The sequence below is a fragment of the Orbicella faveolata genome, unplaced genomic scaffold (genome assembly GCF_042242905.1).
Source record: "Orbicella faveolata isolate gen_17 unplaced genomic scaffold, um_ofav_v1 contig_2, whole genome shotgun sequence".
NCBI lineage: Eukaryota > Metazoa > Cnidaria > Anthozoa > Scleractinia > Merulinidae > Orbicella > Orbicella faveolata.
Window position 1 is genome coordinate 31,678,238 of NW_028301547.1, and position 28,000 is coordinate 31,706,237.

Here is a 28,000-nt window from a genome sequence, read left to right on the forward strand (position 1 = left end):
ATGTTAACCGAAGTATAATTAAATTTTTCTTGTAATATTGAATGTTTTTAACTGCATAAGTTTTGTGTAGTTTGAGGTTATTCAAACTCAAAACAGAAGGCCAAAAAATATGTACAGAAAACCTAACCGCAAAGTTACAAAACTCAAATCAACTTCTCGCTTATCCTAGCCGTTGAGCTTATCGGGCTTCCAACAACCCGAGTAGGAGCGAGCTTTTAGGCGTGGCTATGTTTCCGGGTTTCGCGAGCACATCTTTTCTTCTCTGCGCTCGCAGCCAGAAGACGTCAGACCTACTAACATTACTCACAAATTTCCAGGAGTTCTAATTGCTGAACCGAGCCAAAACTAATTTTTTGGTTAGACCACAGAGGTCGTCTGGTTAGACCAAAAATTAACAACCTCCAAGCAGCTGCTTGTCAACAAAGCTTTCAATTTGGCGCGGTTACTAGGCGATTTGACAGGACGATCTTGGTTTCGCCTATCACACGTATACACGCTAACGATTGACTTCTAGTTGAGTCTTTCGGTTTCTGTTTGCTGTGTCGTTGAATTGGAGCCCTCAGTATAGCAAAGTAAGTGTATTTTATTTTACTGTAGCTGCGGGCTGCATTATGTTGCCAATGGCTCGTGCCTAGTCATAAGCTCACTTGCACGCTGTTTATCTTTTCAGCGTGCATAATGTCGATCGACCGGCGGATAAAAGCGCACTGGAGAGAAATTTTAAACAGCTGATTTTTAGGTTGTGCAAATGTGCATATGATTTCTCCTAGAACTTTGATACCTTCTGTTAAAGTTCTTGACAAAATGCACTCTTGCTCTCTGATGAAATTAATGGGTCAAAGAAACTCTTAGAATTTCTCGGACAGATCGCAAGTTTCACGCCCGGACGCCAGATGCACAGATGTGTTGTCATCATTTTCAAGTGCGCAGTTCTGCGTCCGAACTTTTATTTCATCGGACTTAAGGCAGATATGTTGTAGTCGACGTTTTCTTCACATCCACGTTGGTTCGCAATTCTAGTTCAGGACATCGTTGTAGCAAACTCCTTCAATTCCAGGAAATGTTCATTTCCGATCGATCTCTCTCGGCGCATCTGTCAAACTGAACTTGTCACTGGCCTTGCTGCCATTTTCACAGACTCATTTGCTAGGCGGAAACTCTTCTTTGAACCAGCGTGTGCCTTTTTAGGAGACTTGGTTGAATTTTGTGCTGATATTAATTACACATGAGAGTTACGTAAGAAGAGCAATGTTTAGATTACTGTACCTTTGAGCTGCAGACAGTAATAGACGATACGGTTGACTAAGTTGAAAAGGTTCGTATGTTTTTAAGCTTAACTAATTGACAATTAGTCTAAAAACCCAAGTTTGCGAAAACAAGGGCAGTAGTCTAATTGTTTCAGTAGACATTCTAAATTATCGCTGTCCAAAGCTACAATTTTATGTATTTTAACTGAAGATCAAGAATAATTGAGCCTTTCGAGAACATCCTGTTCTGAAACGTTGTTTTCTTTGCACCTTCGAGCATGACTGAGGCCCGGTTCATTTCTACCTTGTCGAATTCAATTCAACAAATTAAATGCGACAGAAATTCGACGTCTGAATCGGCTGCTGCATTTCTGCTGCAGGTTTGACTGGTCTTGTCGCATTATCCAACAAAAATGTCAAATTTCTGTCATGTTGAATCTAATGCATACATTATGTTTATGTATTGAGTCCTTCGTCGCTCAGTATTTTCGTCCGCCATAAGGAATACTCTATGTTTAAAACATTTTCCGCCGGCTGACATACCCGACAGTATAAATTCTGACTTAAGTGTGACACAAGTGCGACGTATGAATCCACAGTCGCATTTCTGCTGCACTTAATTGAATTGAATTCGACACGGCAGAAATGCGACGTATTTACTGGGCCTGAGTCCTATTGCAGAACAGCTTACAATAGCAGAGCCAATCAGAGCTGTAGATTTCAACCAGAAAACATGAAAAGTAGAAGCAAACAGCCACGATTTTCAATGTGGGTTGAAAAAGTGCAAGATCACGAGCTGTGGTCCCTTTGACAGATCTGTATAGCACCCTGTAGTGTGTGAGCAGGCTCTTGTTCAAAGGCGAAGCTGCTAGAGATGAGGTGGGGAGCCAGCATGAATTAGAACCCACCTAGATGCTATTGTTTTCAGAATGCAGCCTCTCCAAAGGTGTCAAGATTTTGACAACTGGTTACCTGAATGTGTCAAATTTACCAGCCAATAGAAAATGAGCCAAACATCAACAAATAGAGCAGTAAGTTGCATGTTGATGCGTTTAGTTCATATCACATCTATGGATCTTTGCTATGGATCATGGGTTAACACCGAGGAAAGTTGCAAATATTGAGGTACGGGACTGGAAGATCTGGTCAACAGAACTTACTTGAAGTATCGAATCATGATAGAACCAGTGGAGAATTATTGGGGGCAATGTGAGAACTGAATAGGAATACAAACCATAAATCAGCTGGTGTGTCTAGTAGAGTTTATAATTGAGTGCTAAAAATAAGGAACTTATTCAGGCTTTTTAACAACTTAAGATAACAAAGTGCAGTGAAAGGCAATACAGAGGTTTTTAAAAACAGCTCTCTTACTCAAAGTATGTGTCAGGTGCCAACCATAATGTCAACACTGAAAGGGAGTCCTTGAAATGGAACAAGTGTCATAAACCAACGAAGTGTGAAAGGAAGTCTTTCAGAAGTTTCTCACCACAGAATTCCAGAGCCAATGATTTGAGCTTCTAGGCCCCTTGTCAGCTCCCTTCACATCATGGCTTCACCTAGCAATTGCTTTTCCCTGTTCGTGCTTTAGATTGACTAGGTTATTTGGGTTGACCAAAAGGTCAGTTTTCTCAAAGATTTTGTAAAGCTTTGGGAAAAAGAAGCTCAAATTTGGATTTTGAATGCCATGTTTGTGTTTGATTATCGCCAATGCTGGTTTTGTGATAATAATAATAGGACCTGTTGTTTTCCACCAATCAGAATGCTGTATCCGTGGGAGATGCCAGAGATCGCTCTGTATTTGGAAAACAGTGGAGTCTGTGCAGGCTCTGATTTTTGTGCCAGGCTCCTTGCCGGCTCATTCGTTTGCCAACTTGTCTCCTGCAACTTCACTTTTGCTCCTTTGCCCCTTATGAGCTTGCAACTGACTCTCCTTATCAGAAAGTTTTGAAAAATCCAAAAGAACTGAATGATGTTCAATGCATTAACTGTATGTAACTTGAGGCAAACCCTAAGAGACGTTATGCTTGCTCATTCAAATGCATGTCTCTCGCTTAAATGGAGCTTTCTTGCCAGGTTTAAAGTCAACAGAGTAATAATTTTATAGCATGTAACTTCATAAAATTGCAATAACCAGTAAAAAGCTTTCATTTTCTAACGTAAGGTGAATATCAATTTTTGTTGCTAGAATTTTATTCTTAAGAAGAGGGGGTAGGGAATTATTGAAGTTTGTAATCCTTGTACTATCTAAATGTTGTATTATTATTTTATAGTCTCCTTAATTTGAGTAGTTAACTGCAGCTATTTTTATATAGCTGTTAACACAAAGTTTTTTAAATTATTAATAATGGAACATAATATTTGTGAAACTGAAAATCTACAGTGCGCAGTTAATCAGTGTCTGTAAAGCGAGGTTGGTGTAGCTTGATGTGGCTTCCTCTCTAAATATACTTATTTATTTATTTATTTATTGTCCCTTGAATCACAGAAAAAGTATAGTCCTTATTGACTGGTGTCTGTAATAAGTAGGCCAATACAAGAGAGAATATATTGAGTGTTTGACAGGGACAAGACGAATTGTCTATAATAAGCAGGAGTGAATTTAAGGTCGGAGTGGGTGGTAGACTGGGTGGAAGACTGGGTCACTAGCTATTCTCCTTTTGGAGAAGCTAAAAATAAAAAGATTGTGAATATTATGGCAAACATAAATGAAAACACTTAAATTTACAGGTGCATCATTGTAATTTCTATTTTGTGACATTCCAGGTATTTTTACTGCAACAGTTGTCAAATAGGTTTCAATTCTCAACTTACAACATTGATTTTTGGGGCACGCCCCATTGATTCTGCAACCCTAAGGTACTAGCCCGCCCCCACCCCTCCGAAAAAACCAGGGTCTACCCCTTTGCAAGTGGGTTTTTGTATTAAACAGACCATTGTATAACAGAGTTCCACTGCACTCTAAAATATCAAGTATGGGTACTTAAATGGACCTTGTTAAATTTTAATGTCATGGGATGGCACGCAATAAGTTAAGGATATAAAAATGCAATGTCGTGTTACATTTACCTGTGACTTTTTTTGTTTTATACAGGAAGTGGAATATTTGCCGGGCTCAGGCTTGTGCTTCCATGGCGGAGGTGAATGTCTTGCTTTCTTGTGGAAATGACGACAAGACACTGAAGATTCAAAGGGACTGTACCTTTGATGAATTTAGGACACAAGTGAAGTCTCTCTTTCCTCATTTACCAGAGGTTAGTTCGTTTGAAACATTCTAACAGCAGGGATCCATAGTGGTTTTTTCTCCAAGTCGTCAGCTGGGTATGTATGTCAGGTGACATACTTGCCCTGGCAAAATTTTACTTGCCTGTTCAATAGGGAAGAATGGCAACAGAACAGCATGTAAATGGAAAGGTTATTTATTTATTATTTTCATGTGACCAGTCTCCCAGTATATCATGCCGTAGTGAGGCTGTCGGTGGACACAGAAAATCCTGGTACAAATGAAAACCAAGGCTTCTTTGACTGCCATGAAGGCTGAAAGGAATGCTCTTGCTCTTCCTTCTCTTGTTTGGCTTCTTTTTTTCTGAAGTGTTACCATTACTAAATGACATATCCTGATCAAAACAGCTGATGCGATTGCGCCACATGTTTTTGCAGATTCAGTACAGAGCATTAGCGGTTGACAAAATGAAAATTGTTAATGTAAATGTAAATTATGTGCACTTTACTGTACATGATATTTTCAACTCTCTTTTAGGTTTTTTGGAAATGTGGTAAAACATGCATGGTCTCTTGTGTTTGAGATATTACTTATTTAGAGGATACAATATCAAAATCTATTATTAAGTATCATACAATCATGTAGTCTGGATAAGTATTGGTAATCATACAGTTTTCTTGTTCAGTTTGAAATTAATTTGCCCTGTTACTTCGGTGAGTGCAATTTCAGTTTTTTGAAAAACTCACAAGTGCACATCAATTCCAAGTTGAACTAGAGAAACCGTATGATTACTTATTAATAACGTAAACATGAAAAAATTTGCGTGTTGGAAGTGCTGGAAGATCTTTTTTGAAGCCATTTTTTCTCATTCGTGAAAACTTCTTTCAAAGTTTCTGCCCAAAATTTTCGTCATCATTTTACGTGATATCATTAGCTTGGAAAATTTCCTATTGTCTTTCAGCCAATCATAATCCAGAATTACGATGTGTAATTTGTACTGGTGTTACACTTTTTGCACTGATGTTACACTTGAACTGCACTACTCTCATCCAATCAGAATCGAGTAATTTTTTCATGTGCATATTATTAGGGCTGTAATACAAATTCTTGTGTACATGTATGCATGTGCTTCGACATGTATACTTTTTGGGACATGCATCTATTGAGTGATTATTGTGTATAAATTTATGTAGGTTCCCAAAGCATATAACTGCCCTTTCACACTCTAGATATCTTCCTGTTTTGTTTCTTTTTTTAGCATTTTACTATTAGTGATGGAGATTTCAATGAACTGGACACGGGAAATTTTCATCAAGTTAAAAACAGCAGACTTGAAACGTGGTGTCTGGTGAGAAATAATTACATTTTCCTTTAATTTATTGCAATCATGAAGAAAATTATCTAGCTGAACAATTTTTTGGCTACGCATCATTTTTGTTTAACTTCTTTAATGTGTGAGTTTACAGCACAGGTTGGGCCCTAGTTTCTAGTTCTGTATGGCAGTGGTAAGGCTAAATGCTTAGTGTGTTGGACTCACAATTCACCAGTCCAGGGTTTGAGTCCTGCTCTGACCACTACTTGTATTTGTTTCGTAGCAGCCCTGAGTTCAAATCCTTGGCCACGCTTGTAAATAGCCAACTGGTTCACCTCTGGCCAGTTGTGATTCTCACACTGTAACAATGTTATCTTCAGTTTGAATTATTTGTTTCATTTGTTTGCTCAGCCCCACTAGCCTTTATGTGATAAACACTATAAAGGTTATTATTACTATTAGCTCCAGTTTAGTGAAGATCTTGTCTCAAATTAATTGCCTTAAACCACAGTTTTCAACTGGAGCTGAACACATGAATTCAGGGCTTGGAATAAAACCACAGCAAGTTCTACCCTTTGTAAAAGTCTCGCAGATGTGACTACAAGAATTAGCTTTTGCTATACGCTGAAGTAAATTATAAATTTGTTTTGTACCATCCATTCTCAGGTACGTGGCTCGAAGCAAGATGCCGTCAAACTGGACAAGCCGCATTCTGAATTGATGCGCTATGATGTGCACCCAAATGCACTCACTCAAAGTGGCAACTACCATTTTAGTGGTAAGGAATAGTTTGCTCTCACGGGGCTTGAAAAAAGTGCTGTCCAGTCGTCAGGGACGGGTAGATTTTCCCGGTGGGCAAGTAACTTTTCATTCTCACTTGACTGATGGGCAAGGGCCCAGGCAAGTCATCTGCCAACTAAATCTATAAAGAGCAAACTAAGGCTTGCCCAGGGCAAGCAAAATTTGAGAACTACTTGTCCAAAGGGAAAGCTGGAAATCAAGATTTCTACAAGCCTTGTTTAATTACCAGTGAAATTAGTTGCTAATAAAGCGATAGTGCTAATAAGGATGGCCAGCTCCAAGTAACTCCTGTTCCTATAACATGATACTGTAAGTTACTCTTTGCACCCATTCACAGCATATGTAATTTGTAAGTTTTTTGATACCTTCTGGTACAACAGGATTGAATTGTGCACTGTGAGAGTAAGGTGTCTTGCACAGTCTGGGCACAATCCAGGGACATAAATGGCTTAAAACACCAGAATCTTTATCTACTTGCTCATCAAGTTTTCCTTTCCTTCCAACTCACTAGACAACTTTTCATTGTAGTTCATAGAAGTTGAAATGGTGACTGTCGCACACAATAATTTCTTTCCGGGATGTAGCCAAGATCTGGCTACTGGTTAATTTCACCAGCTGATGGGAGTGGTTGTAATCACCAGCTGAAATTTCACTCTAAAACAAACACCTAGGGAAATTATCAAGTTTCACACACTTAATTTTTCTTACAATGGCATCATGAGATTGTTGTGTTAAATTTGTGTATTTTTCAACATTGTCCTTGTTGATGCAGAGGTTATCTAGTATTTTTTCCTTTCTTACTTTTACATGTACACATAATTCCCATCCATGGAGTGTTATCTTTTTTTCTGTTTGCAGCCAGTTATCAAGCATTTTGTGAGTTTATTGACAACAGCATACAAGCCACAAGTACGAACAACTGCCGTGACATGGAAAGAACGATAGACATACACATCTTCCTTAGAGATGTAAGGCATACATGTAGCATTTCTCAATTCTAAGGAGGAATACATGTAATTGAATGTTAATCTTGATGCATTTAAAAATGGAATTGATTGCATGGCTGTATAGTCTAAAATTAATAATTCTTGGTAGATATGATTTTAATCTACCAACTGAAGGTTAATTTACCATGGCCACTTTTTCTCTTATTCACCTTCATGAACATTATCCTAGCAGTATGTGTATTACCTCTTACTGACTGAGTGGTCCATACTATAAGTTACATGTACGGACCACATTTTTCCCAAAGTTGATTTATAGCTGAAGCGCAAAGCGCACAGGTCATAAATCAATGGAAGAAAAACAAGGATCTGTAAGTGAGTAAGTAAGTTAGTAAGATATTTATGATATCTCTACTTGGTGTCTGATGAGTTTGGGAAACAATTTCTAGTCATGTGGGATGTCTTCAAATGACTCTGTGGATGTACGACAATTCAAAATTGTAAAGTCATTAAAAAAACAAAAATTCTAAATTTTTATTTGCCAGAAAGTTAAGAACACTCAAGGCATTAAATTACAAGACATTTTAGTTACAAAAATAGCTTAAAATTTTAGTGGGCCATAAGTAGAGCTCATCCAGCCAAATTGACCAATCACAGTGTGTGGAGTTGATGAGAGATACAACAATTTAAAGTAAATCAAGTCCTGCTGTTTATAACATATGTTTTGTTTTGTCTTTTTTCCTAGAAATTAGTGGCTATATTTGACAACGGAGAAGGTATGACGTATGAGGGACTAAAAGCCTTTGCCACTTACTTTTTATCACAAGCTGATCGTGGCCTGGAAAAAGAGGAGGTAGATCTTATACCTGCATATTTGGATGGTGCTATATCCAAGTTTGGTGTGGGAGCTACGCAAGCAGTAAGTGTTGTGACACAGTCACCTGACAGTGTCTGTTTGACAATATAATCCATGTAAGGGATGGACCATTATTTTTTTGAGTGGGGAGGGGCAGGGGCTGGGCAATTTTTTGGGAGCATATTTTTTTTTCCCACCTGTAGGTTGTGCGTGTTTTTTTTGGTTGACAGTGGCTTGTGCAACAATTTTTCCTAACATCAAAAATCAAAATAATGGTGCCCAGTAGAAAGTACTTGCTCAGTGTTTTCCCCATGGCTCCACTTGCACAATTTTTTTCAGCAGTTTTTGCTGTGCAGGAATCTTGTTTTGAAATCGCCCAATCCCCTCCCTCTCAAAAACTTAATGGTCTGTCCCTAATAAAGAGAAACTGTGTGTAGATGATAAAAATTGTTGTGAAGCCAATCTGACTGAGGATGCAGAAGGTGCTGTCCACCCATTTCCGATTCCAGGTGTTTGGTTGGTCGAGGAGCAGCTCAAAGAATTGTGTGGGAAAAATAGGAGAGGACTCTTGGGCAATCGATTGCCTGGAATGTCCAGGGTAGTCCATCTGCTGCACAGAGTGTACCTTAATGACGTCTTAATGGACAGCTGATCAAACATTACGTGTAATGTAAAGTGAAGGAATAGAATGCTATTGATGATTTGCTTTGGCAGGATTTTGAAGCCTGCAGTGGATGGTATATCACAAAATAAGTTTTTGACTGAATCCATCATTCCATCACTTACATCTACATGTAGTCAACACTGTTCATACTTGGTTTGACAATCATGTCAGACCCCAGTATTTCTTGCCTTGAAATCAACTTTGTTTACATTGACCCAGACCATTGCTTCTGTTCCAGGGCTTCTACCTTGGTGACCGTATTAAAGTTATTACCAAGAGGGAGGAATGCCCATATGTGACTGAAATTGCGATATCCAAGGTAAAGTGATCTCTCATTTATAGGACAGCATTTTATGTTGAGGTATTCCTATTTTGTACACTTTGAACTAGAAGTTGTCAGTAGTTTTTAACCTGGAGTTTACATCTTACAGAGTTACTGAAAGAAATTTATCTCCATTCAGAAGCAGGGGAGATGTAGGAGGAAGGGAGCTAACTGGCAAGGGTTTCACCTTAGACTCCCTTTTCAATGCTTGCTTTAACACAAACTTACTGAAAGCTCTGATTACCTAGTATGTTATTATTCATGTCTTGTTACGTGTCCTGTTAGGAAAAGCTTCAAGAACGAGCAAAGGAAGGCAAGCCTGTATTTGAGGACTACAGATGGATAAGAAATCCCAGTGACACGTCCACATTGCAACCAGGAGAAGAAGAGAGATGTCTGAAAGATATTGTGAGAATTACAGACGTTTATGTATGGCAGGGGTGGGGTCCTAACTAACATATCTCGCAGAAATGGTGAAATCCTTAAATTCAAGCACAGGACAAGTCCTTGAGGATTTCAGGTGGCTTATACATGTACAACAAGAAAAATAACATTGAAAACGAGACTTATTAAAATAATACTAAGCCATCGAGACGTTTAGTCATTTGGTAGCTGTTACTTAGGTAGTCGAACAACGCTTTTTGGCGTAAACCCGAGCCGCCTTCCTGTGCGCGGTTTAGCCAATAGGGAGAAGTGTTGGAAGACAAATTAACAATGGCGGCAGAGGAGACAAAGAGAAATGATAAAATGTAACGATGAAACAAATGTTGTTTTTTTGTTCACAGATTGAAAGGGAGGCGGCATTTTCACAATTCACCATGATTATTATCACCGGCATACGTGACATTCACATCAATTCCATCCGTGAGGATGGTGGAAGCAGTCTGGCCCGGAACCTCGCCCATGTCTACCACTTTTACTTGTTTGGTGAGCGTGGCCGTACAGGCAACATGAAGTTACCCGCCTTGAGTAACTCCAGAATCCCTGTAAGTATACTGTGGTCTGATGATCAATAGCCTGGTGAAAGAAATCTTCACAGTTATGAAGTACAGGTCACCAGACTTGATCCGTACTGCGCATCGTTGGTCTCCGTTTCTGTTTTATTGATACATTTTGATTTATATATGCCAAGATAAGTAGTTTTGGCAACAAAATGTCGCACCCACGAAAAAAAAAAAACCGTACTGTGCATCTTTGGTCTCCGTTTCTGTTTTATTGATACATTTTGATTTATATATGCCAAGATAAATATTTTTGACAACAAAATGTTGCAGCCACGAAAAAAAAAAATAGGTGTCATATTGCACCTCTACCTCCCCATAACGGAAAAAGGTCACCAAACCCGATCCGTACCGCGCGTCGTTTTTCTCTGTTTCTGTTAAGTTTCTGTGTTATTGGTACAGTTTGATTTATGTCTGCAGAAATAAATGAACGTTTTTTGACAAAAAAAGTTTGCCCTCCCCCCCAAAAGAAACAAAAACAATGGACAGGTGTGGTTTTGCACCTCTACCCCCCGCCCCCTTAACGGCGACCTCTCTACAACGGCCGCTTTGCCCTGTCCCCAAGGTGGCCGTTGTGGAGAGGTTCCACTGTAACTGAGTTAATCTGTGTGCTTTCTTTGTATTCAGATGGAGTTAGGAATGAGTTCTTTCCTGAAGGTGGATATCAGGCTGGTGATAGACGATGGGAGAAATTCCAACCAAAAGAATTTTTTTAATCTTCGTGAAATCGATGATGATCTGGAAAGTTTGTACCAGACCAGAGCCAAGGAATGGTTCCCGTTTTCGTTGACAATGAAGGTTCCTGGTTTGGACCCTCATCAAACTGTCCAGGTATGTTTTTGATGACTTTTGTAAACTTAGAACGTAAGGATTCACTGGCCAATCAGAAGAGGCGCAAATACTGCCATGGGCCAATGAAAATGTGAAGCCAAAACGTGCAACCCGCGGTAAGCGCGGGAAAACTCGCTTAAGCCAAGGCATTGCCTTCGCTTCTGATTGGTTGAGAGAACAGCATGTACCGTGATTGCTTTGGTAGACCACGTGTTGCAGAAGTTGTTAAACCAGTCACGGGAGGCACATCAAGTTTGGTTAAGAGTGGCTCATTCGAAATTTCGCTTAAATCTTAGCGAAACTTGGAATTCCTTTGAGACTGTATATCTGTGTATTTTTCAGGGGGTATTGATGTATTTTCCTCATGAGGCAGGACACGAGACTCTTCCTCGGTCAACTGACCTTGAAGATGATGCACAAGAGCCTATATTTGAGTGTTTCTGGCAAGGAAGACTGGCTCCTCTCTCCTATGTTCACAAGTAAGGCGTTCATGTCGTGCCGTGCATGCCGATAAATCTGAAATAGGGAACTCTTTCAATTATTTAAAAAAAAAAAGATTGTTTACAGCAACCTGACCACTCTTTGCATCGGACTTCCAAGAAAAACCAAGAGCCAAGAAAATCCAAACCGCGATGGCCAATAGTTAGCATCGATTTTTATTATTTTGTTTCTCCATTTTCTTCTCAGTTATAGTCCCTGTGCTCCTTCGTAAAATATTGGCTTACCACTCGAAAATGAAATTCATATTTTGGCGTCGCCGTGTAGTTTCCTCTACATAACAACACTATTGTCTCCATAGGATGGAATTTTGCACTTCTCCAGCTCAACGATCAAAGAAGCAGAAAGATGTAGTGCCCGACAGCTGTTATCGCAGGCTCAAGGGAATTCTGTTCTTTAACAGACATACACCTGTCTCTAACAACAAACTGAAGATCCTGCTGGACGAGAGAAAGGACTTATCCAGTGCCCTGGAAGATGCGTCAACTGAAAGAAGACTGCCCCAGGAATTCAGATCATGGCTGGAAAAATGCCATCGAGAGCTGGATAAAGAGGTAGGTCTCAAACTACGCACGCAGCGGTGTTTAAGCGTTGCGCCATGACTTTATTCTGCTGGCATGTTTCTTCTTTTACACAGTGTTTATTGTATTCAGAACAGTATCCCAGTGATTGCAATAATTAATTAAGCTTATCACAATTCAACGTAAAATGTGCAGTCTGCAAAAACCGCAGGAAAACTCGTGCAAGCCAATTAACGTGGCTGGTGTTAGGACACTAGGGGACATGTTGAAGGGACATGAAGCGTAAGGACATGATGCAGCCATAGTTTTCCTTGTGTGACATGTCCGTTTTTGTGAAAAGGTACTGTTGGGGGATGGACTTTTGTCCCCACAACACGAAGTTTAGCAAGTTTGTATTCGTGCGCCATGAAACAGGCCCAGTTGACCTCAGTTTTCAATGTGGCATCATGTACGCTGCTCTCGCAAACTGTCTCCGCTAGGACCCATTTTAATGCCTCAATCCGCTTCGTGTGCACCAGCTTGCTTACTATCCCTGCAACATGCGTCCTATGTGTACACACGAAGGCACTTGTCCCCGCTTCAAGTCTCCCCGAACTAGTGTGTCCCGAGCTTTATTTTTACGTGAAAAGAAAACTTTTTCCTCGGACTGATCAGGGCTTCTTTTCGACTGTCAATATAAAACGTTTGTTTTTAGTTCTTGATAGACTGGCCCGCCTATCCGCGGGCCCGTCTACTAGTAACTGTAAAAATGTAAATTGGAGAACGAAAATTAAGATTGAAAGATTGATAAAGCAGTCTTAAAAGAATATTTTTCTGTCGTCTTTCGTAGGTGAGCTTCGACTCTCCACTGCCAGCTTCTCAACAGCCGAGGTCAGGGGATGTGCTTCACAGCGTGTTACGTGTCACAACTAGTTCAGGAGTACAAGTCTACAAAGTTTGTGATATTGTTAAACTGGACACCAAACCCATCATCTATGGCAAAGTCATGCACTTTGTAAAAGTCAGCAAGAAAAATGACGTAGACAAGGTTGTTGTACAGCGACAACCAGAAGAGGTATGTAAGGACGAGACAGTAGGCGTTTTGTTAAATAGTTTCTACAGCAAACTACTCGCTTCTGTGATCGAAACCCATTTCGATCACACTGATCGCACTGATCTTAACAATTTTTTTATTCGTAGGTTTACCCGTCTCAAAAAGAAGAACGGCCTATCTCCAGAATATTAGAAATTCCTGATCAAAACACTCTGAAGAAGGTATTCAGCCAGGAAAAACAAATGCTTCCCAAAACAGGTAATTTACATTTGTGTGTCGTGCGAGTCGTCTCTCCGCTAGCGAGAGAGACAGTAATTTCCTGGGGTTATCGCCAATCCTCGATTAATCGCCCCCATTTGTGGATGATGTGAAATAATCGCTTTCCTTGAATAATTCCCCCACCCACCCCGACTCTCCTCCTTCCTAGCCCTGTCCATCGTCCTTGAGTAATCAAGTCCCTCTCCCTACATCTCTACTTTCTTTCACTCCCCTGTCAAGTTTACATCTTGAATATCTAATTGAATGGGATACAAACTTTGATTTAATCGTTAAATACAACAGATAATCGACAAAATCTCAAGCTGAATCGCTCCATTCAACCTAACATTGTGAAAATTTCAAAACGGGTTCAAATGGAAAGGAAATTTCCTGGAAAGTTCCCAGAAAATCCGTAAATTGTTGAATTTCCGTAAAGCGAACCATTCAACCAAAAATGCCGTGAGAAAAATTAAGTGGAACGGAGATTCCCGGTAAGAAAGTTCCGACAATTTTGGTATACCTCGGGAGGTTGTCCTCTTTTCCATAAATTCCAGGAAATGCTGTTTTATGTTCTCACGGTATTTACGTTTTACGAATTGTAAATTGTGTCACTCAGTACCTGACCACTTTTCAAGTGGAGAGAAGTATTGCGTTACGCAACGTGACGCACTTTCTTCTGAGGAAGCGTTGCGAATTGCGTTACCAAAGAAATAGCTGCTACATGTAATTACAAACTGGTTTTGATCTTGTTGACAGTCAGAGTGTACAAGGACAACATGAGCAATGAAATCACGTCCAAAACAGTGTTGCAGTGGTCGGCAGGTGAAACACAGAAGGATTTTACCGGCTTCTGGGTGAAAATCTTCAACGGCGAGCGACCGCCCAAACAGCTAGTGACCTTGCACAACAAGAAACTGTCCGTTCGTCAAGTGATAGAGGGACCAGAAAACATGGCGCCCATTCAGAATGACCAACCCCATGACGGAGAGAAGTTCGGCTTCAAGCCTTTCGGGTTGTCAGTGGCGGGAACTTACGTTCTCAAATACATTGCGATGCTGGGAGAGAGGGAAATGGCTTTCACACAATTCGACATTGTCATCAAAGGTTAGTCAATGGCTTCAGAGTCTGGAAGTAATTCAGTTGAAGAAACCTGCATATTATCCTCCGATGGTCGTAGATAATCATTCCATCCAGGGAATACCTCTAGTCTCTTCATGCTAAGAAAACCGGAGATATGCTCCAGCCTGTTGAAGCACTAGGCTCCGTCAAGACTTAGCTTGCTGATTTTCTTATTTACAACTCGAGCATCCAAACGTCAAACAAATACTGCCTACGTCACGAGCCATGGGGCCCAGCAGGCCGGCGCTTATCTCCGGTTTCTGTGGCATGATGCGACTAGGAGTATTTCTATCCCCCCCCCCCCCGGATGGGATGCTAGTCCATCGCAAGGTTACCCCCATCATTGAATTCGCAGGTACCCATTTATACACCTGGGTGGAGAGAGGCACTGTGACAGTTAAGTGTCTTGCCCAGGAACCCAAGACAGTGTCCCTGGCGCGGGATCGAACTTGGACTGCTCGATCCTGAGGCGAGCGCACTAACCATGGGGCCACCGCGCCTCCCAAACAAATACTAGGTAATATAGCAATCTGATCTTGTTTTGTCTTTCTCTTCTTAGCCAACATCGCTTCCCATTTCACTCTTACCGAGCCTTCACGAACAGAAACTCCACGTCTTGGGCTGGGCGAACCGGCCCTCAAGTTTAAGCTCCTATTCCAAGACAGCAAAAACAACCCGGCGACAGTGTTCAGTTCCGGGGAATTCGTCAAGTTGACAGTGACATGCCCAAACTTGGACGTGCAAGGCGTTAAGGACAAGTACAAGCCGAACAGCGACGGAGTAGTTGAGGTCAGCGGTATAACTCTGACTCCCAATGCCTCGGGCAAGGTGCAGTATGGGCGCGATCAGATGGTCCGAGTTGACGTCACTGGAATTGATTACAGTAATTACGTGACGTTTCCGGTGAAAATTAAAGCAGGTAAGAACGGTGCAAGTAGGAATTGTTTGAAGGTTTTATCCCCGGGGGGGGGGGGGGGGGGGGCGTGGGGAAATTTATCCGATATGAAAGGGACCGGGGTGCTGGTCGGAAATGTTGACAAGAACTCCTAAGAGGTACTAAGATCCCGTTTTGTGGGCGTGGCTTGAAATTTTTTCCGCCCCTTAGAGGTATCAGCTCCCGCTGTGGACCTTTAGGGGTTGTACACCCTGAGAGCTACCAAAACCGCTTTTTTAACTCCTAAGAGGTATGACGAGGACCCCCTGTCCTTTTTATATGGGAGTCCCCCCCTAACGGAAGGGTTTATTTCTGTCTTTGTAAAAATAGCTGGGATCGTTTTCAGACATAGCTATTGTTTGTCAGTTTTAATAAAGTAGCTGAGACTATCGCTATTATCTTTGCCATAGAAGAGCTATGCTATTCTTTTTCAAAATGCTAGACATAAATGAGTTCCTCCTCCTTAAATGCTTTAATGTCGGGATTTAAGATTACCGTTGATGCGATTACTGCGCTCTGAAGCTCTTAATTTGAGGATTATGAACTGAGATGTGTCTGAGAAAATAAGATAAGGAGATTGACTTCAGTTGTTTTGTTGCTTGAACGTCAAGGCTTTTGACTTACTAAGAACGCTGGGAATAGTTTGTTGTTTGTTATTAACTGTACAGAGCAAGTTCGCTTTAACCTGCGCTCCAGTTGGTTTAACTTTTTGTTCATTTATCAAATGTTACGGTAATTTCGATGTGTGCTTTGCCATTTCTGATTGTTTACTGGCAGACTGAAGAACGGAATGGCGAAAATTTTAAGTGAGTTCACGTGAAGAAGCTGCAACTGTCGCAGTAATGATTCTTTCATAACATTCTAGGCCCTGCATGGACGTTAAATCGCATTTTCTCAGTTGTGCTAATTTTTTTTTGTCGCTGTCAGGTCAACCACAAACTGTAAAACTTCCCCAGTTCGAAACAACCGAAGTTCCTAACTACGAAGAATTCCCTGAGTTCGTGATTCAGGTCCTGGACCAGTGGAGTCAACCATGTTCTGTGAGCGACAAAAGAACGAAGCTTCACGCCGAATGCGAGGCATTTATCACCGGGCCGCATCTCGCCAACATAGAGCACGGACAAGGCAGATTTTCCCCGATGAAGGTGAAACTTGCTCCTGGCAAAGCGCCTTGCACTGTCAAGGTTAAAATATCCCTGGTGGTCGTGGACAGTAATCGGCGAAAACTCACCGTAAGCGAAACTTTGAAGGAGTTAAAACAGTTCTCCATTAAAGTTCTACCCAGCACTTTGCCGCATAAAGTGATGATCTGTGAAGGAAACCAGAACGAAATGACGACGGCGAATGGAGTGGATAAGAATTCCAAGGAGGGTAGAGATTGTTTAGAGCTGACGGCTCCTGCCGGTTCCATCGTTAAGGGCTTGTTCTTGAAAGTGTTTGACGAGAGCGGAAGGTTTTTGGGTGACGAAGACTTTAAGGCAGCCGAGCCTAAAGTGACCACGAGTTGGAGCGGAGAGGTAAAGCAAATGTGATGTGTAATCCGTGATTAATTCTAAGTAACTGTAAGTCTCGCAACCATTAGGAAGTTATTTTAGCGTTTTTACTTCATTTCTGTCTACCAAGGTGCTATAAAAGAGAGTTCTGTTCTGGCTGGTTATAGTAACGGTCTGACGACAAGTTAACTCGTAGTACTTCGCTGTTTTTTCTCTTTTGATTATTATTGTTATTTTTTTTTGTTCTTCCAAGGTTCCAGTGAGAAGTCTGCCGTATCTGCCTGACTGCCCTGTGGCTAATCTCGCCAATAGCACTTTTGTGGGAAATGTGGAGTGTGTGTGTAGTGACGTCAAGTGTCAATCCCAAATAAGAATTAAACCCATTGCAGGTACCGTAATTACTCAATTGAGTGTCACGGCGCTCTTTAAAGTTTGACAGTTGCAACGTTTAGTCGAGAGCGGCGCTATTGAATAATTTTTGCTGTTATATAATTATTATTAAAGAGTTCCGACAAATTGCGCCCGTCTATTGAAAGCGTGTTCTACGAGTTGTTCGAGTCGTTAAAAGAACGTTGTTAAAGCAAAACACTCTTAAGCGTTTAGTAAATTGTTGATTAGTCTTCTCAAACTCTTTAATAATTCTTTCATGACCGAGACGGTGTTTGGATCTCTGATCTCAATCAGCATAGATGTTTACGATTCTATTTCTCCGTTTTCTCCTTAGTTTTAGTTTCGATTGAGAAGATTTATTAAATACTCAAGACACTGTTTGATCACACATTACCAAACACCTCGAAGTTTCAACGTTTTTCTCGCTGTTTGAAAATCTGATCAAATTCGGTCTTTCGTGTTTGATGTATTTCTTGAAGTAGATTTTCCTTGTGGTAGAACCTGTGCTGTCTTATTTCATCATCAGGTGAACCTCAGAAGTGGCTCTTTTCTAGTGAAACGGCTTCTGTGGAAATCGAATGTGACAGCAAGAAACAACTGAGCCAAAAGCTTAGAGTACAATTACGGGACAAGCTAGGAAATCCCGCAGAGTGTCCCGCGGGTGTGGAGCCTGTCGTAACAGTTGAACATTCGCCATCCAAGAGGTAAGCCATTATCAAATTTTGTTAAATCGTATTTCTGGCGCATAAGTTGCTACGTTAAAAACTGTAGGAACAGGGGGCGGGGGCGGGGAGGGGGAGGGGATCTTCGATAGCTTTGACACTCTTCTGTACAGGTTTGCTTTTGGTTTTGATTTTAACATACTGATACAGGTAATAACATTTTAAATGTATGGGCTGTATTGTGATGGGCATTTTGGCATCTAAACACCGTAGGCTTGGTAGAATAACACTTCCAGATTTTTCCCACAGTATGTGACTATTCCACAGTATTTAATTGCTTGGTGCAAAACCAGAACAACCAAGGTAATCACTGTGGCTAATGACACTGTAGAAAGATACAGACCAAACTTTGTGGTGCAGTTAACAATTATTCCAAGAGTACGCGTTGGATATGATAATAGAAAACTCATGAGGCGAGTAGCTCCGAGTTGGTTATAATCATCTCATATCCAACGAGCGCGGGTGAAATAAATGTTGCATTAACAACGCCCCCAAAATATGAAAAAAAAATGAAAATGAAAATGAAAATTCCCCAAAAGTTGCGCGAACGCTTACCATGTTTGTAGAGCATGGTGTAATGGCTCATATACCATGATGGCTAAGCCAATGAAAACCCTTGAATTGCATTATCCAATGATACAGTTTTAAATAGTGGTTTTATATGAATTGCAGTAGTTTTGATTATTACTTTCATACTCTAGTATATAACATTTTAAATCAACTTTTTTTTCTTTCCTTCAATCTCGGCAGTAGCAGCACGGCAGTTTTCATTGGACATTTAACCTTGAAGGGAACTGAATTCGTGTTCAACAACGACGCGACTATCTCCGGAAACCCTGGCATCATAACCATGTGTGTGTCTGACAAGGAAGGGAAATTCTCCAGAGACACTCAGAAAATCAGTCTAAAACCCGGTCAGTGAGTTTTCTTTGTGTTGACAAGGTGTGATTAACATTTCGTGTATATAAACACCTCAGAAGATCTCGTTAAATGGTTTGGCCAACCAAGAGAGCATGAATGGTAAGGTAGTTAATCCCTATACAGCCCTTATTCCCAAAATAATCCTCCTTGAGTTATTTTTAGACATGGTACCCAGTCCTTCCGCGGATAATGTTAGCACGCGCGATGCGTGGATGTTTTCGTGGAGGATGGAAGTGCATGTGAAGTCGCTTGGGCTGTCACGTGAGTAACATTTGCGTCACAGGATTGCCTGTTTCTAGGCATGCCTGGGATTACCGAAACATGGAATGATCCGAAAATAACTCAGGCTGCATGACCTAGGAAAACCTTCTTACCCCTTTATCCACTCTTGGTCGCACTGTTTTTGCTGTTCTGTCTGCGAAGATCAATGATGGTTCTTTTTATAAGGCAGGCAACAATTTTTCTCACATCGAGTTTCACTACAATGTCTCATTGTACTTGTTGATTCCGATCATGGCTCAATGAGACTTTTTTATTCGTCAAATGATCGTATTTTATCTGATCTCAGGTGCTCCGCATCACATTGAGTTGAAAAGCCAAGCATTCGATGATCCCTCACAGAAGCATGAGCACACAGCCAAGCTCTTCTCCAACTGCTTTCTCAGCGCGCCGGTCCACGCGTTTGTTTGCGATAGCTCTGGGAACAAGACTCCACTCAGAACAACGCTGAATCTGTCCTGGACCCCATCCTCCTGCGGGTTACTGCTGACCAAGAGGGCTCAGAAAGGAGAGGCGGTGTTTGAAGCGAACACGATGAAATGCGGAAGTCGCAGTGGAGATCAGCAGGTTAAACTGAAGGTGTTCAGTTCAGATCACAAAAATTTAACGGTGAGTTTCTGGAGAATTGTTTACTTAAAAAGACTCTCTACCGACCGGAATGCTTTGCCAGCGTTTTTTTGTTTCGATTCTGTCGCTGAAGAAAGCGCCAGAAAAATCGAAAAGATTTTGAGCATGTGGCGGCCTCAAATTTGATTTACAGGTAAACACAGGTATACAGTTCAACCCCTATTAAACGGCCACCCTCGGGGAAATGGATAGTGGGCGCCTAAAAGGGGTTGGCCGTTTAATAGAGGTAAAAGCAATAGAAAAGCCCTCATCGGAACTTTGATTACTGGCCGCCTAATAGGGGTGGCCGTTTAATAGGTGGCTGCTTAATAGGGGTTCAACTGTGATGTGTTTGCTTAAGATGCCATTTTGTCTTTCAGTTTGTTGAGCGAGCTTTTGTCTGTACTGTCTTGCAGGCCGCTACTGTTACAGCCACTCTGGAAAAGAGTAACCGAGTAAAAGCTGTAGTCGTGGAGGTATCCGCTGACCAGGCCCTGCTGGCCACAGGTTGTTATCCCACACTGAAGGTACACACTTTTATCACAATGTTGTAGCTTTTAACACTAACTTCGAAAGCCAAAAAGACATCTTTTGATTGGTTGAAACCTGATTATAGAGATCTGTATAGTCTTGTTAAAAATTACTATACAATCAAGTGTAATAATAGCGATATAATGGATTAGGTGTTCACAAGGTTGTGATATCAAATTGAGAAAGACTGGCAGACTTAACATTCTGTCCTCGTATAATAACTAGTCGCCGTGATCATGTCCCTTGAATAACCATCGTCACAGCACGATAGCGTTTATTGATCTCTTGCTTTCGGCAGCAAGGACTAGTCACTCACTCGCATACTCATCTACTTTCACGAAGGTTACATGTCAAACAGAAGATGGAGTTCGAGTCGATGCCATGGGACATCTTAGCCTTGAAATAACTCGTCCAAATGGCACACCCGTAAACACGTCAATCTACCGGAAACCCACTCAGAACCGTGAAGGCGTCGTCACCTTTCAATCAATAGCGAACCGTTACTTGGAGGAGGCGGGGCAGTGGTCCATCATTTGTCAGTACAACGAGTACAGGGAGAGGCTCAAGTCTGTCTTGCCCGTGACTGATCACATGACCAGGAGCCTTCCAGTTCAGTTCGTGGTGCATCCCGGTAAATCCATGCGTCTTACATTAGCTGTGTGTAGTAGTGTCATAAGTAATGTCATTTTGTCCTCCTTGGAAGACATATTTATGTGTCGCAAAATTGGTTGTATATTAGCGTAAAAGGTAAGCTTTTGTTTTATTTTTGTGTACCCGTTTCCAGGTCCTCCTCAACGACTCGTGTTACGTTTTCAGTCTGGTTCACCCGGCGTGATCTCTGCGTCTTGCACTGCTGACCTCAAGGGCCGTACCATTCTTCCGCGACCTGGAAGGAGGTAAGAAGTCGTTTGGAAAAGGATAAGACAATCAAACTAACAAAAACGGAAAAACTGTGACACTTTCAATACTTTTTCTTCTTTTATTATTATTATTATTTTTTAGCGGCGTAGAGGTTGTGGACCTCGTAGCTGAAGACAGTTGCGGCAATGTCGCGAACGTCTCCTTGACAACAAGCGTGGCCATTCAACCTTCAGGGACTGTGCCCGATGGCACGGTCCTTCCAGCTTTGGAGAACAGTCCGGTCCAGCTCACTCTCAACCGTGGTATGGCAAGGCTACCAAGGCTCACTCTTTGTAGTCGCGTTGGAAATTATATCGGGGAATATATGTTAGTATTTTCCGCTCCTGACGTCGATGTCGAGGCATATTCCGTTAAGTTTGCTTTTAGTACAGGTAAGTCTATCGCTACCTTTTCTTCTTTTTTTTTTTAGTGGATAAAAGAGGTTTTGTATTTTACCGCTATTCCTCCCAGAAAATCTAAGTTGTTAGTTGCAGTTCGGAAAATAGGCGGAGGTTTCTCGGCGTGGAAGTTCATCGTCGCTTTGGGAATCTTCGGATAAGAAGAATCGGACGCGTTTTCGGATGTACGGTGCTAGAGACCTTTCAAATCCAAGTTTACCGCAAACGTCTAACTGCTGTTTGAGCTTAGACGTTTGCTTTTCGCTGTTCGGACGTTAGTCGATTTAGATTGGAGTAAATTGAAGCAAATGGAAATCATCCTGTCAATGCATTGGAAATTGTCAAAATTAGGTCAATTTGGATTTTAAAAAAATTAAAAGCCGCCGCCATATTGGAATTTTACTGAGGATCAGTGCATTTCTACAAAACAACAACAACAACAACAACAACAACAACAACAACAACAAAAGGCTAGGAAATTGCTTATTCGCCTATGGATTATAACCGATTAGTTGAAAAAGCGTTACTTTATTCAATTTCGGCGTTTGCACGCGGCAAAGAAAAAAAATTCAAGGCAATAAAGCTAGCGGTAAATGACTTACTTGAAAACCCACCTCTTGACGTTCAAAACGCGGGTCGAAAACCTCAAACGTGACGTCTGGTACGGGTCAGGTGACCCCTAGCGGTTCACCGTTCGCGGGAAACTTGGATCTAAAAGTCTCAAATGTTGCGGTTGGTCTTCGGAAAATGAATTACAGCTGGATAGATTGTTTGAAGCCAGTCTTCTCTAAAGCAGTATCTTTGAAAATTGTCGTACATATGTATAGATTGCCAACCTTTTTTTCCTCATGCTATACTGGGAAATATTCGCCCTTCCCGATGTTGTATGTCACAGTTGGTCTGTAACGCCACGATCTCCGGCGTTGCACTTGATTACTAAGGAGCTATATTTTTTAGCCACTTCACAAGAAACTGTTCCTCATTTCACCCAATGCATGCCTGGTTGACTTCGTAACTATCTAGAGGTCATGAATCAGGATACATTCTATTCTGTTCCAGATGAACATATACAGCGCATACAGAATGAGCTACAGCCGCTGAGAAAACAGATTGCAGATTACGAGCAGAACGTGGCAGAATCCAAAAGAAGACTGTCTCGGTGCCAGTCGGAGTTGACGACGGCACTCACGCCTGTCCGAAGCTCGTTCCGAGGAATGCCGAGGAGACCCGACGTAGTGAATATACTTCAGACCAGTAGAAACGAACTGAATCAGTTGGAATCTAGTCAGGCCACTACTCGAACAGTCATCACACAACCGGGCCACCCTCCTGCTAGGATACGACACTACATAAAGGGTGTGTTTACTGTTGCATTTGGTTTAATAAGTCAGTGTTGCGGAGCAGGGTGGTGGGGAGGGGGGTGGTTCAGTGTATGATTAGAGCGCCCGTCTCCCATCAGTGTGGTCCGGGTCGAATCCTGCACCCGACGTCATAAATGGATCGAATTTGTTGTTGGTTCTTGTATTCCTTCGATGTCAATTTACGAACACTTTAGCGAGTTCATCAGAGCTCTTCCGAGTTTCATAGGTAAATAACATATTATGGACATCTCGCATTTTGATATTCATGCGGCAAATAAACTCATGTCATAACTTTCGAGAGCATCGCGAAGTTAGTGTCCTCCCAATTACGGTTAAACGAGATGAATCAAAAGTCTACTAGTGAATTCAAACGTGTCTTGACTCCAAATCACCCGGCTTGAAATATGCCCCAAAGCTGGAAAACTGAGATATAAGTTCCCGTTACTGATAACCATGATTTGGTGGAGTGTTATCTCTGAAAAAATTCAGCAGCTACTGATTTGCTTGTTCTCGTCACATAAATGTTGGATTGATTTTGTGGGCGTGAAGGTAAGAAAGAAAATTGTCTTGCTGTTTTGGCGGGAAATTGTAAACTTAGGTTTGACAGTTGATATTGTTTTTCTTCTTGGTTATTAGCATTGGTCATTCGTTATAGCAACAAGTGTTGTTTTATTCCCAGAAATTGTGTGGAAACGACGAAGAAATATTTTTGTTTCTTTTTTTCTTCTTCAGGTATTGTAGCAGAACTCGCGTACGTCTCTGACCCATTAGTTGCTCGCATCCTCTCGTGGTATCTTCAGTCGAAAATGCCAGTAGCGCTCACTACCACCACAGAACAGCAACGAAAGGTTTACGACGCAGGATGCTCGGCTTACTGCGAAGCGACTTTACTTCCCTTTTCGAAAAGGGACTTTGATGGAAGCGATGGCAAACCTCTGCCTTTAGAGCTCCCTGCGCCTCCTTCAAATTACCGAAGCCCTATTGAATTCGCTGTGAATCTGCTCGAGTTTACGAGTGACAATGGCTACCTTCGCAGCAGCCTTTTTTGGAATCTTCTATCGAAGACGATCGTGGTCAAAGATCTGAAGTCTGGACAGACGTATCGCGAGCACCTCACCCGAATGAAGCAGTCTTGTCCCACGATTTTGACACGTGATGGGAACATGATCGCCTCTGACGGGTTGATGGATCCCAAGAAGCGCTGCCCACCAAGAATGGAAGATTTGCGGTTCGCGTTCGGAGCGTTACCGGCTCGCGAAAAGGTGCGTTATCGCGAACTGAAAGAGAGGTGCGAAGCTTTGGACAGATTGCAGTTAACGTTCGAAAAACACGAGAAAGAGGCGGAAGAAGTTCGCGCGAAAGAAGACCAGTTGCGAGAGGTCAGAAATAGTTTGTCTCCTCGTATTACCGAACTTGAAAGGGAACTTAGAAAGTTGAGACCTGGCATTGAAAGAGACGGTAGTGAACCCCCTGATAAACGTAGAAAAAGATAGTTACTTGCTTACTTGCGCAATTTTTGCTGGAAAGAAACGATTGTAGGTAGGTATGTTCAGCGTTTTATCAATATTGGTTCCATACATTTCGTACAGTTACTGGTTAGGACATATTTTAGATCAAGAAAATTTTCCATTGCTGATCAACGCCTTTATTATCGTAATTTACTAGTCTGATTTCGTATTGCTGTTTTAAGGAGATTCTAGTTGTTGATCGCATGCAGTGTTCATATGTGTATGTAGATGCACGGTGAAGATTATCTCAGCCGTGAATTGAAAACTTACATTTTGAAATTTACGGAAGTTTACGGGTGTTTAAAATTTCCTTACAGAATAGCGTTTTAGAATAACACGCTGAAACAACTTGGTTACTTGTCGTGAAAAAAGTCTGTCAAGGTTAACAAAGTTTCATCTTCCGCAGTTGAAGCATAATCGCAAGTTTCGGTCGTTAGGAAAAATAACGAGAACAGATGGAATTTTGTATGACTCCATCATTGTATGTAAAGTATTTTTTACCTAAAGTAGAAGTAAAACCATCGATGGGTTGTGCGTTCGTAGTGCAAAATTTAAGTGGTCTTCATTCCCCGCAGATTTTAGAGTCGGTGGTATTTTGCTAAGGTGAGGGACGTTCGGAGAATGCTCGTGTTGTTTTCCGACTGAAAGGTAGAGATCGTGGATTCATCGGTACTACTGTGAAGTTTTTGCGAACACCGCACGATGGAGGTTTTCTATTTTTTATCATTTTTTTTTTTTTTTTTACATCATTATATATACCTGAAGTATGCTTTGGCAGAACAATCATGACTTCATGGCAAAACAAACATGACGAGTTTTTCTATACTTAGAGGTATCGTACTACATTTTCATTTTTTCCTTCCATTGATTTGTTTTCGCGCCATTTGATTCGTCCATTGTAACTAGTCACGTGGTACAAATGTGTCGTTATTGGGCGATATGCATGTTCTTCCCACGTGTCAAAGTAAGGTTTCGCGACGGGAAAATGAAAAAGTGGGCACTGCTCGAAAATTTTGAACGGCGAATTTAGCGAGAATTGATCGGTTCATGTTTGTAGGCTTTGATTTGACTAATAACAGAACCCCATAAGGGTGTCGGCCAAAAAATTATAAACATTTACCTTAGTGTAGGTTGGGATAGAAGCTGATAGGGTTGTGATGGAGTCGAGGCGACGTGTGCTTCACGCTGGAAGGATTTCCACAATACTTTTGACGTCAACTCTTTGCCAAACGTCTCAAATTTTGATTGGAGAAAGGAAATTAAACGGATCCTATTATTAAGATGTTTAAAATGCTAAGTTAATAATGGTAATAATTAAAATAGCAACAGCAACAACGAAAAAGCACACATTACGATAATATTACGCATCGCTCGCTTTTGAAACAATGTTAATTTAAAAATACGATTGTAAAGCTGTTTTTGTTTTGCTTTGAAAAGTGAGTTGCCAGCCATTTATATATGTAAAAATTTAATTTATTTTCTTGAAGGATTTAGGTAATATTTTCAATTAAAAATGTAATTACGTTTTACGGTAGATTTCGGCATTAAAGTGGAGGCAAACGCCGCCCATTAGTCACCAACAAAGGGGTTTCCCTTTTTTTCAGCCGCTAGGGTAAAAATGTCAGATATCTGTTTGTTTATGAGCTAATGTTTTTATCGAATGACCAGTTCGTACTTAACATATTGATTGCCTTGCTGATGCTTTTGAAGTTGCAGCTTGCGAAAACTAGCCACTTCAGTACGAACCTCAGTCTCGTTCTAGTGCTGTTGTCTGTAGAGATTTTCAAACATTCACTGTATATGTGGCCGCCCTGACCTCGAATCGGCGTCATTGCTTGCTGGAATGCGGTAGTGGTCTCGTTACGCTCTCCCGTTATTCATAGACCAGTGAACAGGATTTCTCAAGTTTTGTTTGTTAGTGAGAGCTGAGGCACTTTGATAGATATTCTTCTATTGTTAATGCTAGGAAAAGTACAATAGACCAAAGTAAGGTTATAAGAAGAACGAAACGTCATTCATTTCATAATGTGTCATAAATATCGTAGGAACTGCACTAAACTGGCTGCGCTCACCTCGATTTCATTTTCATACCGAAGCTAGTTTATGTGATGCTGGGCAACTTCAGGAGATCAAGATACCAGCCGCGTTAAAGTCGCGTTTTGCGGTTTTTCCTCGGTAAATGCCCTCGTTTATGATCGCGGCCAGTGTGCTTCACATACTCTGAAATAGATTTATTTTGCTAGTAAAGGTAATTTTCAGCAAATCTAAAATACCAGGAGCCTGAAAATAGTTAGTATTTCTTGTCAATGACAGTTTTATATCTAGATGATGGATTCAAAATTTCTCATTTTGCTATATAAAGAAATTTATATGTGAACGTTTTTAGTATTTTCCATTTAGAGAGGCCAACTTTGGTGCAAAAATTTATGTCTAGAGCCTTACATGGATGCTATTTATTTATTAGTAATTATTATTGATAAATCAGTCAGACATTCTTGTATTCACTTGAATCCTCGTAAATATTTTGTAAATCGGGTTACTGTTCAATTAATAAAGACTACATTAAAGCGTGGTTTCGTTTGAATGTAAGGCCAGAACTTTGACGTTGTGTCTTGCTCTTGAATTGAATTGTTTGCGCAAACTGCGCTGGGCTAAAGAAATAATGATTGAAATGATGCTCGGACAGACAATGATAGGGCATGCGCAGTCTCTAGATGTTCTCTTTTCGCGTGTACCTCTCTCGCGCGCTCGAGGAAGACGCAAGTATTTATTCGAAAAAAAAAAAAACGTTGTCCTCGAATAAGCACCGTACCACTGAACAACAACGCGGCCCTCAGTTAAGCCCTTAATATCGTGGGCGACAAATTTCACGTTAATTTTGTCGCGACATTTCAGCGTTAATTTATAATTTCACATATGAAATTACAAAATTGCCATGGTGTTTGGCGTGAAATTTCTCAATAGAATAAACAAGTCGAAAGCCCTCTATTGTAAGGGTAATTTTTCACATACGATATTGAAATGTAATCAACCCATATTTATTATATGACTGAGAAAGTTACTTCATTATGACTGGCTGAGAGCAGGCCAATTAATCGATGACTTTTAATTTGCACTGCACCGCGAGAGTTCGTAATTTTCTCGGACATATAATAATTGAGTAATCGTATGAAAACTCGAGCAATTAAGGATTTACACTGTTCGTGATGTTGAATATTTTTCCAAGTTACACTCGCTCAAGGGCTTGTAACAATACAAACCGGCACTTAATTATTCTACGAGGTTTGCGCTCTACTCATTTACTTGACTCCGAATATTGGGAAATCTGAC

At 41.0% G+C, this 28,000-nt stretch overlaps 1 protein-coding gene across 1 annotated transcript; it reads left to right on the forward strand.

Moving 5' to 3' along the window:
- Positions 1-462: 462 nt before the first annotated feature.
- Positions 463-27,273, forward strand: LOC110051530 (structural maintenance of chromosomes flexible hinge domain-containing protein 1-like). Its single transcript, XM_020757565.2, has 27 exons — positions 463-572; positions 4,339-4,498; positions 5,726-5,815; positions 6,446-6,557; positions 7,439-7,548; positions 8,270-8,443; positions 9,283-9,363; positions 9,652-9,774; positions 10,152-10,352; positions 10,995-11,198; positions 11,541-11,677; positions 11,998-12,250; positions 13,047-13,271; positions 13,397-13,508; positions 14,265-14,612; positions 15,187-15,546; positions 16,489-17,078; positions 17,308-17,443; positions 17,971-18,148; positions 18,917-19,080; positions 19,656-19,975; positions 20,389-20,499; positions 20,846-21,134; positions 21,288-21,399; positions 21,506-21,795; positions 22,861-23,157; positions 23,895-27,273. Exons 2-27 carry the CDS (start codon positions 4,376-4,378, stop codon positions 24,653-24,655), a joined length of 5,901 nt encoding a protein of 1,966 aa, XP_020613224.2. The 5' UTR covers positions 463-572; positions 4,339-4,375; the 3' UTR covers positions 24,656-27,273.
- The last annotated feature ends 727 nt before the right edge of the window (positions 27,274-28,000 follow it).

Excerpts from the sequence above, each read along its gene's own strand:
- LOC110051530 (XM_020757565.2), top strand. The coding sequence starts at position 4,376 with ATGGCGGAGGTGAATGTCTTGCTTTCTTGTGGAAATGACGACAAGACA. Across the intron at positions 5,816-6,445 it reads GACTTGAAACGTGGTGTCTG|GTACGTGGCTCGAAGCAAGA; the intron begins GTGAGAAATAAT and ends ATCCATTCTCAG. Across the intron at positions 13,272-13,396 it reads TACAGCGACAACCAGAAGAG|GTTTACCCGTCTCAAAAAGA; the intron begins GTATGTAAGGAC and ends TTTTATTCGTAG.